This window comes from Bos indicus x Bos taurus, chromosome 3 (genome assembly GCF_003369695.1).
Source record: "Bos indicus x Bos taurus breed Angus x Brahman F1 hybrid chromosome 3, Bos_hybrid_MaternalHap_v2.0, whole genome shotgun sequence".
Classification (NCBI taxonomy): domain Eukaryota; kingdom Metazoa; phylum Chordata; class Mammalia; order Artiodactyla; family Bovidae; genus Bos; species Bos indicus x Bos taurus.
This window is the reverse complement of record NC_040078.1, coordinates 115,363,146-115,376,146: the sequence shown is the minus strand read 5'-3', so window position 1 is coordinate 115,376,146 and position 13,001 is coordinate 115,363,146. Positions and strand designations below refer to the sequence as shown.

The 13,001-nt window shown below is 50.4% G+C and overlaps 1 protein-coding gene across 11 annotated transcripts in view; it reads right to left on the bottom strand.

Annotated features, from left to right (window-relative positions):
- The window catches only part of AGAP1 (ArfGAP with GTPase domain, ankyrin repeat and PH domain 1), a 569,465-nt gene that overhangs the window by 332,742 nt on the left and 223,722 nt on the right, over positions 1-13,001 (bottom strand). For 10 of the 11 annotated variants that reach the window (XM_027537985.1, XM_027537986.1, XM_027537988.1 and 7 more), the window contains one exon: positions 9,077-9,211. The exons of the other annotated variant lie outside the window; for it this stretch is intronic. In XM_027537985.1, the coding sequence (XP_027393786.1) occupies positions 9,077-9,211 (135 nt within the window). The remainder of the gene's footprint in view (positions 1-9,076; positions 9,212-13,001) is intronic. 11 annotated transcript variants of the gene reach the window in all.

The window sequence follows — 13,001 nt, the reverse complement described above, 5'->3', positions numbered from 1 at the left end:
GAAAAAAAAATCCACTAGAAACTGTGGTTATTTTCTGTCTATAAACAATAAGCACTTTTAAAATGAAAATATCCAGGGTGGCCAGTGGGCAGAAAAGACATCTGCTGGAGGAAACCAGAGTTGGTTCAGACTCCCTGGAAGGCTGAGGCTTTAAAGCTTTGCAAGTTGCTGACCAGTAGTCTGATGTCCAGAGGTGTGTCCCAAAGAAATGATGAAGGATGGAGACGAGACTTTAGGCAAAGAGTCACCCACTGAAGCATTCATTCTAAAAACAATAAATAAATGGCTGGGGTGGGTAGCGGCGCATGACCATTAAATGTCTAGTAGATTGGACAAAAAAGTTGTTATAGTGACTCAATGGAATGCAATATAAAAATTAGAAATTATTTTGTAGCCAAAGTATTTTTGTGAAAAAGCAGATTGCAAAACATTACAAAGCCCAAGACTGTGTCTATGCGAACACATGGGCACCCATGCTCACACACCCCGCCAGGCTTTGACGATACCAGCCACTGCATGGTGGTCTGACCGGTGGCATTTATTTCCATATTTCACATCCTTTAAAAACTATTTCTGTTGTCTTTGCCAAGTCTCATAAAACTCAAAACTTACTCATCAAGGTTTTTACATCTTTGTCTCTGCTAGACAAATGTACACTCCGTTTTCCACAGTTTACTTTTCCGGGACTCAGGGAAGACCACGGATCAAGGTATTAATGCATTGCTCTCCTCTTCACCAAGTTCCCAGCTCTCTGCACTAAATACACAAACTAACCGCAGACTCCAGAGCCTGGTCTCTAGGGACCCCGAGCATCTGCTAGGAGCCTGGCTCCCCGACTCACTCCTGGAGCCGGGGTCTGCCAGGCTCACCCAGTACATAGCATGTAGAAAATACCCAAGCCCACGGGGACAAGGTACCAAGTCCCGTGTCAGAGCATCTCACAAGGTAAAAGCCAACCTCCCTGAGGAATACTTTCACCTTTCACGAAATGAACCGATTTGGTACTGCTAACCTGGTGGGTCCTGAGCGGTTCCTCAGTGAGCAAAGGTCACTCAAAATCTGGCTATGTCAGAAAACAGACTTGTGGTTGCCAAGGCGGAGGGGGCTGGGGGATGGATGGAGCGGGAGTGGGTTAGGAGATGTCACTATTATATAGAGAATGGATAAAGAACAGCAAGGGCTACTGTACAGCACAGGGCACAACATTCAACATCCTACGATAAACCATAACAGAAAAGAATCTATATGATGTAACTAAATCGCTTTGCTGTACACCAGAGATGAACACCACATTGTAAACCAACGATACTTCCATTTAAAAATACCTGGCTAGAGTCCATGCTCTGTAAGTGAAAAAAATGTTATAAAAAACAGAAGACTTCAAAGAACTTGGAAACATCAGCCAGAGATGGTAACAACTTCTGACGACCCTAGGGAAAGCATATCTTCATGTCCTTTTGATCAGAGACTCTGCTGGAGGGTTAAATAGGTCAAAAAGCACACCACCGTTTAATCATCAGAAAAACATTCGAAAGAGCAGAATGCCATGGCATTATGAACAGATTATGAACAAAAATAAAAGCCATTTGTATGCATTAATGATACATCAAGCTAATTCAAGCTGGCTAAAGTCATTAGGAGGAATCCTGGGGCAAAACACGGCTCTGATGCCACGCTGCAGCAACGTAGTCAGAGAACCATTTTCGGTGGCATTGATAAAATTAATTCTATGAGCAAAAGAGAGGCTCTGAACAAGAGGATCTAAACAGAGCACATCTACTAACAGTGTGCTTAATGCTCGAGTTGGCAGTGTGGGAGTTAATCCCGGCAGCTCTGTGCACACAGGAGCGCCGGGGCCCACGCGACGCTCCCGAGAAAAGCAGCACAGCATGAAAAACCCCAGACTTAGGGAACCAACTGCCAGAAAAGATCAAAGCCTCTATCAACACAACAGTCCATGGCACCGTGAGATAAGAGATGGCTTCCTGTCTCTTGCTGTTTATAATATCATCAATTTTAATGAAGATTTTAAGATGACGCCTACGTTATGTTTTAAAGGACTGAGAGGCCGCTCCTTGTGATGATTCCTTCTACGTGTATCAGAAACTAGTTTAAGAACTATCAAGTTTCACACCTGATTGGGTATCGCGATGGCCAGTGGCTGCAGTCTGTGGAGTATGAACCACACTGATAATCTAGAAATTCCCCTCTACCTAAAAACTGTCATTTTGAATAAGTGATGTTTTTTTAAAAAAACTGTATATAGGGCTCCAGTTGCTTCACAGTGTGGTGTTTGTTTCTGCTGTCCAGCCAGGTGAATCAGCTACATCTGTATACACATCCCCTCTTTTTGGGATTTCCTTTCCATTTAGGTCACCACAGAGCGCTGAGTAGAGTTTCCTAAGATAAACAGTAGGTTCTCATTAGTCACCTATTTTATTCATAGCAGCATATATATGGGCTTCCCTGGTGGCTCAGGGGTTAAGAATCTACCTGCCAATGCAGGAGACGTGGGTTTGATACCTGCCTGGGTTGGGAAAATGCCCTGGAGGAGGAAATGGCAACCCCCTCCAATATTCTTCCTGGGACATCCCATGGACAGAGGCCGCGGATGGGCTACAGTCCACAGGGTCAGAGAGTCAGACACATATAAACAACAAGTGTATATATGTCGATTCCAGTTTTTTAAGCAAATCCATCGATAGTTGAAAGAGGTAACTCCTGGGTACTCCTCTTTAAAAGTCAGTCCTCTGGGCCCATTGAACATAATGTGAGATAAGCTCTTACTTCCAGACAGAGACTTCAGATAAGGGACAAGCTGATTACATACCAGTGACAAATTAATAATCATATTTTAAGACACTTGGGTTATTCAAGGTTCATTACCTCTTAGCCCCACATTAGTGGGTGCAGACCGGCTATTGGTCCCACCTTGACACATTCCCCACCTGTTCACTGTGTTTGGAAGATCTGGTCACAAACCACGTGCCAGACACCAGGCTTGCCTGTAACACGTGGGTTTAAAACTTCCCACCCCTAAGAACTTGAACTCAATTTTTTTTTCCCCTGAAGAGTAACTCAGAAGTTTTCCTATTGTTTTTGTTATCTCTGAGAATTCAGCTTACTATACCAAATGCTGCTATTTTAGTTTTGCCATTCATGCGTTATTTCAATTTGTTAATTTCTTGCTTAAGAAACTGACTGAATTTGAAAACACATATACAAGTGGTACTGACAATGTGATGCTTTATAAAAATAGTTACTATAAATCATGTACACACTTTCTCATTCAAACATAAACAAGAGCTACACCACCAACAGAGAGACCCCCCTCCCCAAATCTACGTATTCCCCCCCTCCACTATACACTATACAAACACCCTCCACCCACAGGTTCAATCAAAACTCTACTCCATATCAGGGATCTTTGAAATTCGGTGAGAAATTATCAAGGATGAATCAGATGTGGCCTCTTCAGGGACAACTTACAAATTCTAATTTCTAGTGGATTAGACCATGTAAAGAGCTACCAGCCAGTGACAGCCAGTGACACCTGTGGTTAATGACGACAGCAGGGTAGCCACCAAACCGGGGTCAGAGCACCTTCTTAGACTCAAATAGCTAACTTAGACGAACCTGTGACCGTTTTCCTTTTCTACCTACACCCCCTCCACTGAGCATCACCCTAGGCAAGTAACCGTTTTCATGTCATCCCTGTCCTTGGAGAATTTTAAACTAGTCTGGCAGTTCAGTCGCTCAGTCGTGTCCAACTCTTTGAGACCCAAGAACCCATGAACCACAGCACGCCAGGCCTCCCTGTCCATCACCAACTCCCGGAGTCCACCCAAACCCATGCCCACCGAGTCGGTGATGCCACCCAACCATCTCATCCTCCGTCATCCCCTTCTCCTCCTGCCCTCAATCTTTCCCAGCAAACTAGTAAACCCCTTCAAAAAGTGTAACTCAAGCCGCTGAACCTTTTTCGCCCCATTCTAACAGACACTAACCACCCAACTGGCCCGGGAAATTCGGCATATCCAGCTCTCACTGCAGAGCGGGCTGTGGGTGTGGGACCGGGGAGGGGGTGTAGACGTGACCCTGATGGGCACAGAGGTGCCGTGAAGGCAGAAAAAGGACACACTGGCCTGGCACCAGCAATCTGATGTGACTGCAGGATGCCAACCCCACAAAGAAGGCAGTTTCCAGGCCTCGTAAGATCTGTCTTACATCATAAGCCCTTAAACTGTGGTATAAATATCAGCCACTACTACAAAGGATAAAAAGTACGAATTAACAGATGGCGACTCACAAGTTCACCTTGTCAATATATATTAAATATATTTATATGTGTGGACACACATGGCTTGCTTTTGAACATGAAAAATCTTTGAAAGTACTCCTTTGGAAAAGAAAATATATTTATACATTGGAGCCACTTTATTATCTATGGTTTTTCCAATAGTCATATATTGATATGAGAGTTGCACTGTAAAGAAGGCTGAGTGCAGAAGAACTGATGCTTTTGAACTGTGGTGTTGGAGAAGACTCTTGAGAGTCCCTTGGACTGCAAGGAGATCCAACCAGTCCATCCTAAAGGAAATCAACCCTGAACATTCATTGGAAGGACTGGTGCTGAAGCTGAAAGTCCAATACTTTGGCCTCCTGATGTGAAGAGCCAATTCAAAGGAAAAGACCCTGATGCTGGGAAAAACCGAAGGCAGGAGAAGGGGGCGACAGAGGATGAGATGGTTGGATGGCATCACTGACTCGATGGACATGAGTTTGGGTAAACTCTGGGAGTTGGTGATGGACAGGGAGGCCTGGCGTGCTGCGGCTCATGGGGTTGCAAAGAGTCAGACACGACTGAGCGACTGAACTGAATTGAAGTAAAAAAAGAAAAAAGAAATCCAGATAAACTTGAGTCCGTGAATGGGCAGTCAATCTGTGAGCTAAACACACGGCCTTCACCCCCATCCCCACCCCCCACCTGCGGGACCCAAATGCTTACTGTTTAAATTTTATTTTTATTTAATTTCAGCTATGCGGGATCTTTGCGGCTGTGCGGGCTCTTCTCTAGCTGTGGCACACGGACTTAGTTGCTCTGCGGCACGTGAGATCTTCCTGGACCAGGGACTGAACGCCTGTCTCCTGCACTGGTAGGCAGATTCTTTACCACCGAGCCACCAGGGAGGCCCGTGGTGCTTTGTTCTAACAACACGGTTAAGGCTCTGGGCTCTTGGCTCCCAGACTGGGGCTCAGTGAAGGCGAGGGCCTTTGGTCGAGCTACATGACTCTTCTTGAGTTCTTTAGCTCCAGAACTTTGCCCGTTTTTTCTCTTGAAGATTAAAATGGATGGCTGTTCTTAATTATTTCTAAGCACTGAGAATACTCCCACTTGGCTGATACCTACTTTTACCAACTAACAAGGAAAGAGCTGATGATCAACAAACTAAAACACATGTCACCTAGTTACTGTATAAAATAGAGGGCCTTCCCTGGTGGCTCAGACTGTAAAGCGTCTGCTTGCAAGGCGGGAGACCTGGGCTTGATCCATAGGTCGGGAAGATCCCCTAGAAAAGGAAATGGCAACCCAATCCAGTACTCTTGCCTGGAGAATTCCATGGACAGAGGAGCCTGGTAGGCTACAGACCATGGGATCGCAAAGAGTCAAACACAACTGAGCAACTTCACACACACACACACACACACACACAAAACACCAATTTTACTTTAAAAAACTTATTTCCATGTAAATAAAAATATTTTAAGGATAAAAATCACAACAGAGATGGAAGTTGCAGTAATGCAGATGTTATTTCCTTTGCAGACTCTGTACAATTCAAGTACTTAATAGCAATTTCTAGAATAATAACAAAACATATGGGAAATCCAAGCCTGTGCAAGCTCACACTTTGGGTTGAACTTGCTTCACCAATGGAATCACTGAGCAGCTGTCACAGCAAGGAGGCATTGTGGGGTTCTACCCGATGACTTCTGGAAAGATCCCTCCTCCTGCTCCCCTTGCCTGGGGTCCACTGTCAGGGTGAGACAGGCGTGCCCCAGCACACAGGGGGCCTGCCCACTGCCTGGGATGTCCTGGAAGCCCAGCGGGGAAGCTTCGTCACTCGTCATCCCTGAATATTAATCAGCTTATTATGTATGAGGTGAATTCATTTATTCATGGAGAGGTCACGTTTGCAAATCTCCATCAATGTACAAGCAAAGCCGTCACATGGAAAAGACTCATCCACACAACTAAATTCCGATCCTCTATGTCGGAACTGTGGTGTTGGAGAAGACTCTTGAGAGTCCCTTGGACAGCAAGGAGATCCAACCAGTCCATCCTAGAGAAAATCAGTCCTGAATGTTCTTTGGAAGGACTGATACTGAAGCTGAAACTCTGATACTTTGGCCACCTGATGTGAAGAACAGACTTATTGGAAAAGACCCTGATGCTGGGAAAGATTGAAGGCGGGAGAAGGGGATGACAGAGGATGAGATGGTTGCATGGCATCACTGAGTCAAGGACTTTGTGTGTGGACATGAGTTTGAGCTCCAGTAGTTGGTGATGGACAGGGAGATCTGGCATGCTTCAGTCCATGGGGTTGCAAAGAGCCGGACAGGACTGAGCAACTGAATTGAACTGACATTAGGGATGGGCAGAAATTCTGTGAAAGGCCACGGAGCAAGTATCTGGGACTCCCCTGGCCACCAGATATCACGGGAACCACTCACTTCTGTGGTCACACCCACAGGCAACTCAGCCCTCCTGCAGCCTATAAACAAAGAAGCCTGTTATTAGAGACAGGCTGTGGGCCAGGCTTGAACCCTGGGTCCTGTCTGGGGACCTTTCATCACGTAACCCCTTGGGGGTGTCCGCTCTTCCATGGCTGACAGCTACCTTGCCCGCTGGAGGTCACTTCTCGGGAGAGCCCGTGTGCTTCCTTGCATGATTCTGCATCTGCTCACTAAGGTTCAAGGAGCCGCAGACGCTGGCCCTGCATGGTTTTCTGGTGGGGGTGTCTGCTCCCCAGCACAGGTGGGGACGGTCCACGTAAATGTAAGGTGAGGGATGAAGGGACACAAGATCCCAGGGTCTGGGGCTGTCCTCAGTGGAAGCCTGAGCTGTAAGGGGTAGGCAGGGACTAACAGGAGAAACGTGCTGAGACGCACAAGAGGCTGGTGATCACCTGTGAGGCAGACAAGCGGAAAGCGAGGGCAAGCTTACAAAGCAGCTGACTGCTGAGCCAAGTGGAAGAAAACGCAAAGTTAAAAAATGGACGCCAAGGTTTGAAATTTAATAAAATGATGAAAGCAAGCGTGGAACTCCTGCGATTTAATCTGAAAACTTGCTTGGACATTTAAAAGGAGAGCATATGTTGCCTGGTTTGGAGCCGTGCCGGGAGCAACCCTGCATTGCTGCTCTTCTGGGCTCGAGCAGTCTCCCCAGGACCAATGCACCGCGAGACTCCAGGACCCCGGCAGTAAGGGGACCTCTGATGAGATCGCCCAGCCGCCCTGCTCGGCCCCCAACACGCCTCGGCACCGGAGCTGGGGATGCGAAGCTCGGTCTAACCCAGATTCACCCAGAAGAGGCGGAGGCCGAGGATTTGCTTCCCGACCCCTCCCCCACCCCCCGCCCCGCAATCAGAAACGGGACCCTTTGCCAGGAGCATCCTTGTCCCAGGCCTGGGATGCTAACCACCGCTGGACCCCCCAGCCCAGACCTGGGGTGGGGGTTGGGGAGATCGTCCCCCTCCCTGCTGACTGCCTCCCCACCCCCCACCTCCTGCTCCTCTCCACCTGCACTCCCCCCTCGCCTCCAGCGACTCATCTCCCATCAAGAGCCTGTCCATGACTGTTTATCCCTCGGGCGACCTTCGGCTCCTTCAGGAGACATTTCCTACCTGAGGCACGGCCATCCTGGAGCTAAAAGATCAAGACTGAGGCGACAAGAAGTCACTTCCGAACACTGGAGCCGGCTCCCGCCACCAAGCCTAAGGCGCTGTTACTTTTGGCCAGACCCGACTCTGTTCTTTCCCTTTCCTGTCTTCCTAACATGAAACCTTTCAGTCGCTCAGTAGCTCAGTCGTGTCCAACCCTTAGCGACCTCATGAATTGCAGCACGCCAGGCCTCCCTGTCCATCACCAACTCCCGGAGTTCACCCAGACCCACGTCCATTGAGTCAGTGATGCCATCCAACCATCTCATCCTCTGTCATCCCCTTCTCCTCCCGCCTTCGATCTTTCCCAGCATCAGGGTCTTTCCAGTGAGTCAGCTCTTTGCATAAGGTGGCCAAAGTACTGGAATTTCAGCTTCAGCATCATTCCTTCCAATGAACACTCAAGACTGATCTCCTTTAGGATGGACTGGTTGGATCTCCTTGCAGTCCAAGGGACTCTCAAGAGTCTTCTCCAACACCACAGTTCAAAAGCACCGATTCTTCGGCACTCAGCTTTCTTTATAGTCCAACTCTCACATCCATACATGACCACTGGAAAAACCATAGCCTTGACTAGACAGACCTTTGTTGGCAAAGTAATGTCTCTGCTTTTTAATATGCTGTCTAGGTTGGTCATGACTTTCCTGCCAAGGAGTAAGCGTCTTTTAATTTCATGGCTGCAGTTACCATCTGCAGTGATTTTGGAGCCCCCCAAAATGAAGTCTGCCACTGTTTCCACGTTTCCCCATCTATTTGCCATGAAGTGATGGGACCAGATGCCATGATCTTAGTTTTCTGAATGTTGAGCTTTAAGCCAACTTTTTCACTCTCCTGTTTCACTTTCATCAAGAGGCTCTTTAGTTCTTCACTTGCTGCCATTTAAACCCTTTTTTTTAAAGGGGTCGAATGAAGACTGAGCATCTACAGTGAAGCAGAAATGATGTGCGCGCATGTGTGTGTGTCTTGCATGTTCTGTGCCTAAAGAATGGTCCCTGATAAAGGTCACCCATGGGACACACGGAACTGGCGCCTGGACTGTCTCAGGATGCTCAGGGGTCCCCGAGTGCGGCCTGGCACCGAGGCACCACCCCCACAGGCAGGGCCGCCGCCCGCCCCGCATGGCGCGCACGTACCGTCCTGGAAGACGCGCTCCACGTTCAGCCCGTACGTGGCGCACGTCTCGTAGTACGTGCACCTCTTCAGGTCGCTGGAGAGCTTCCGCGCCCGCGCGTCGTCGATGACCCGCGGGTTGGTGGAGCTGATGGCGTCTGCAACAGACGGACAAGAGGCGACACAGTGACCTCAGGCGGCCTGAGGGCGCCCCGCCACCCACGGCCCCAAGGAGCTCAAAGCCCGCCCCTCGCTCAGCAGTGAGGGGACTGTTCTCAGGACCTGGAGTGATCCAAGCATAGTTTATCCCCACTCAGCTCAGACATGGGATGGCCAGCTGTCCCAGAGGGCCCTGTTCCTGAACAGGAAATAAAAGCATGTCTGCAAAGACCGGGAGGGAAGGGTGAGATGCAAAAGTGTTAGTGGCTCAGTCGTGTCTGACTCTGTGACCCCCGACACATGGACTGTAGCCCTCCAGGCTCCTCTGTCCATGGGATTCTCCAGGCAAGAATACTGGAGTGGCTTGCTATGTCCTTCTCCAGGGCATCTTCCCGACCCGGGGATCAAACCTGGGTGCATTGCAGGCGGATTCTTTACCATCTGAGCCACCAGGGGAGGGAAGGGTAAGGGTTAAATAAATGTGGTTCCCGAAGAAAACCACACGGTCACTACGTGAGTGGCCATCTATGCACAGGCACCCGCGAAACACGCCCCTCCACCAGCACCAACCCCTCCAGGCGCCCTCGGCGCTGGACACGCGCTCGCGGAGGCCCTGCAGGTGCCTGTCCCATTCAGGCACAGGAAACCCCAGCGAACCAGAGGGACAGAAGTCTGTGTTCTCACGGAGTTGGTGTCAGGTCAGCTGGGGAAGGGGCCGAAAGTGAGACAGAGCCGAGAAAGGACCAGGGTTGTAGGTGGGGCACAGGGCGGGAGACGGGTCAGGAGGGCAGGGGTCAGGGAAGTGTGCCTGCAGGAGGTGGCGTGGCGTGGCAGCGGTCCGGGGCAGGGGGTGGCCAAGCATCTCGGGTTTAAGGGCGATCCAAGGCTGAGAGCAGGAGTGGGAGGTGACCTGGGGGGCTAGAGGGGGCCACAGACGAGTGTGCGAGCCACATCGGGTCTGAACAGATGGCCTGGGTGGGCGGGCACCCCCACCTCCTGCAGGATCTGTATACAGATGGGGAGATCTGGGCAGCAAAACAGACATCGGGCACCAGCCACTGATCTCCCGATAAAATAAACCCCATGCCCCCACTATTCGTTTTTAGCTTGGCCTGCATGAGCCCCCTGCTCCATTCATTCCAGGACTACCAAGTTACAGGGAGGGGGAGGGGGTCGGGGGCAGCCACGTGCCCGCACGCAGGACCAGAGGAACAGCCCAGATGCTCCAGCCACAGTGCTACCATGAGATGAAATGGGCTTTTCAGGGACTGTTTCTGATGCGACATTTTTTCCTGAGGGCATGAAGGCTCCTGAGGTACAGGAAACACCCAAGAGCTCTTTAAAAAAAAGCCCACAAGCGGAAGTCTTCTCCGCTAGTCCAGGAAACAGCAGCAGACAAGACACTAACAACCTCTCAAATGTTGGCTGCAGCACAGGAAATGCACGAGGCGCTCAGCCTTTTCAGTATTAAATAGGAGAGGCATCTCCAGGGAATGGTACACTGACTTTGTGTTCACTTTCTCTTTTTCCTTACTCCCTGTTTGCTTTTCCTAGCCCTGTGGAACAGATTTAACTGACAGTTCTGAATGACCCCCAGGAAAACTAACTATGGCCTGTCAGAGGGATTAATTCAAACAGTATCTCATCCTGTCTCACCTGCTGCTGCTGCTGCTGCTGCTAAGTTGCTTCAGTCGTGTCCGACTCTGTGCGACCCCACAGACAGCAGCCCACCAGGCTTCCCCGTCCCTGGGATTCTCCTGGCAAGAACACTGGAGTGGGTCCTGTCTCACCTACAGATTAATAAACCTGACTTCGATTTCATAAAGTGAAAGTGAAGTCGCTCACTCGTGTCCGACTCATTGCGACCCCGTGGACTGTAGCCCACGAGGCTCCTCCGTCCATGGGATTCTCCAGGCAAGAATACTGGAGTGGGTTGCCATTTCCTTCTCCAGGGGAATCTTCCCGACCCAGGGACTGAACCCTGGTCTCCTGCATTGCAGGCAGACGCTTTAACCTCTGAGCCACCAGGGAAGCTCCGAGATTTCATAACACCTAAGGAAAAGAAATATTTTTTTTTAAGGTGGAAACATCTTTTAGGAAAACAGTACAAAAACAGTTAGAAACCCAGGATTTTCAAACGCTGTGGTGTATGTAAACTAGAAAATAAATGCACAGAGCATTCATCCAGCTTAGAATGTATCCTCACCAGGTTCCCCACAATGACCGCGGCCTCCTTCCTTGGTGGGTGCCCACCCCATCTCTGTCCCATCCGGCTTCCACGGCACGGCGTCACATGTCAGAAACAGACCCTACACTGGGGCACTCTTTCTGTCTCATGTCTCACTCCTGAGACTCTGCATCTTTCATCTCTTTTTACAGCTCAGGTTTCACCCTCAAATCAATGCGACCCGCCAGTGTCTAAAACAGGCCATGTTTAACAAACCCCATCGCCTGGGCCCTGGTGAAAATCCTCCAGCTCCCCGATGCGACCCGGGAGAGAGCACATCCACTCACCGCCGGGTGAGGCCCCGCACCCCACGTGTCCTTGAACAATGAACTTGATTCTCCTTCACCTTCTGCACCCCATAACCTCCGACGGGGCCACAGGCCCCAGCCACCTCGGGGGGCTCGGGGGGAATCTGAGATGCCCTCACCGCTGTCTGATGCCCCATGCGGTCTGCACAGCAGCAGGATCTGTGTGCAGGGTTCACAGAACACGAACCCACAAGGAGCTAACAGTCCCCGAGGGTGGAACCTTCCAGAAGCCCGCACTCACTCCACCTTCCCACCATGGGGGCTTCTAGGGTGCTCTGGGAATCGGAGGTCTGGGTAATGACCCCTCAGGTGAGGACTGTCCTTCCTGAAAACACTCAAGTCCTGCTCCTTTGGGGTGTGGCTCTGCTGAAATCCCAACAGGTCTGAGACAAGCCCTCCAGCCACAGACGCTTATAAAACTGAAGGAATGAAAGGGGGCTGGTTTCTGACCTCAGAGCCCCCAGAGGGACTTCCCCAGCCTTTACAGCCGTCTCCGGGGCACCACGAGGCCCGGATCATCCTGGCGGGAGACGAGGTCGGATTCCCCTTCAGCTGGGGTGGGACACACAGGGGCGACACGCACCTCCAAGGTCAGCGGCCGGCAAAGACACCCCAGCAGGACCTCAGGAAGGTGGGCCACATGGGGAAACAGAAGGAAGGAAACCAGCCTCGTGGTCGACATTGCTGTGCCCACGGATGCCTCCAGGGCCCCGTGAGAGTTCCTGCCTCCAAAGCCTGGCAGCATCAGTCCAGAGGCAGGGAGCCCGGGTCTGCGTGGCCCCCAGACTCACCACTCTCCACACCCAATCACACAGCGGCAGAAGACAGGCAGCAACTGGTCACGGCAGCTTTCTGGCTCGGACTGAAGGCCTCTCTTGCCTGTACTCTGGGGACCCGACTGCACAAGGGCACTGTGTGTCCTGAGCGCAGACCCCCCGAACCCAGGGAGCCGGTAAGGAGATGCCCACACAGACGGCGTGTTGGCTCAGAAACGCCCCGGGCAGGCCTGCAGGGAGAGGGGGCTCACTGAAAACTAACGGCCTCGATCTCCAGGCAGCCTGGAAAGCAAGATCCGATTTCGGATGAGCGGCCCACTACAAAACGTTATGTGTCAAGAAGTTTTAGTCCCTTCACTGTACATCCAAAAGTATCACAACACTGTCTGGTAATCAGCTATAACCCAATACAAAATAAAAAGTTAAAAAAAAAAATTTATTTTTAGGAAGTCAAACACCCAATCCTGCACTTGTCCGA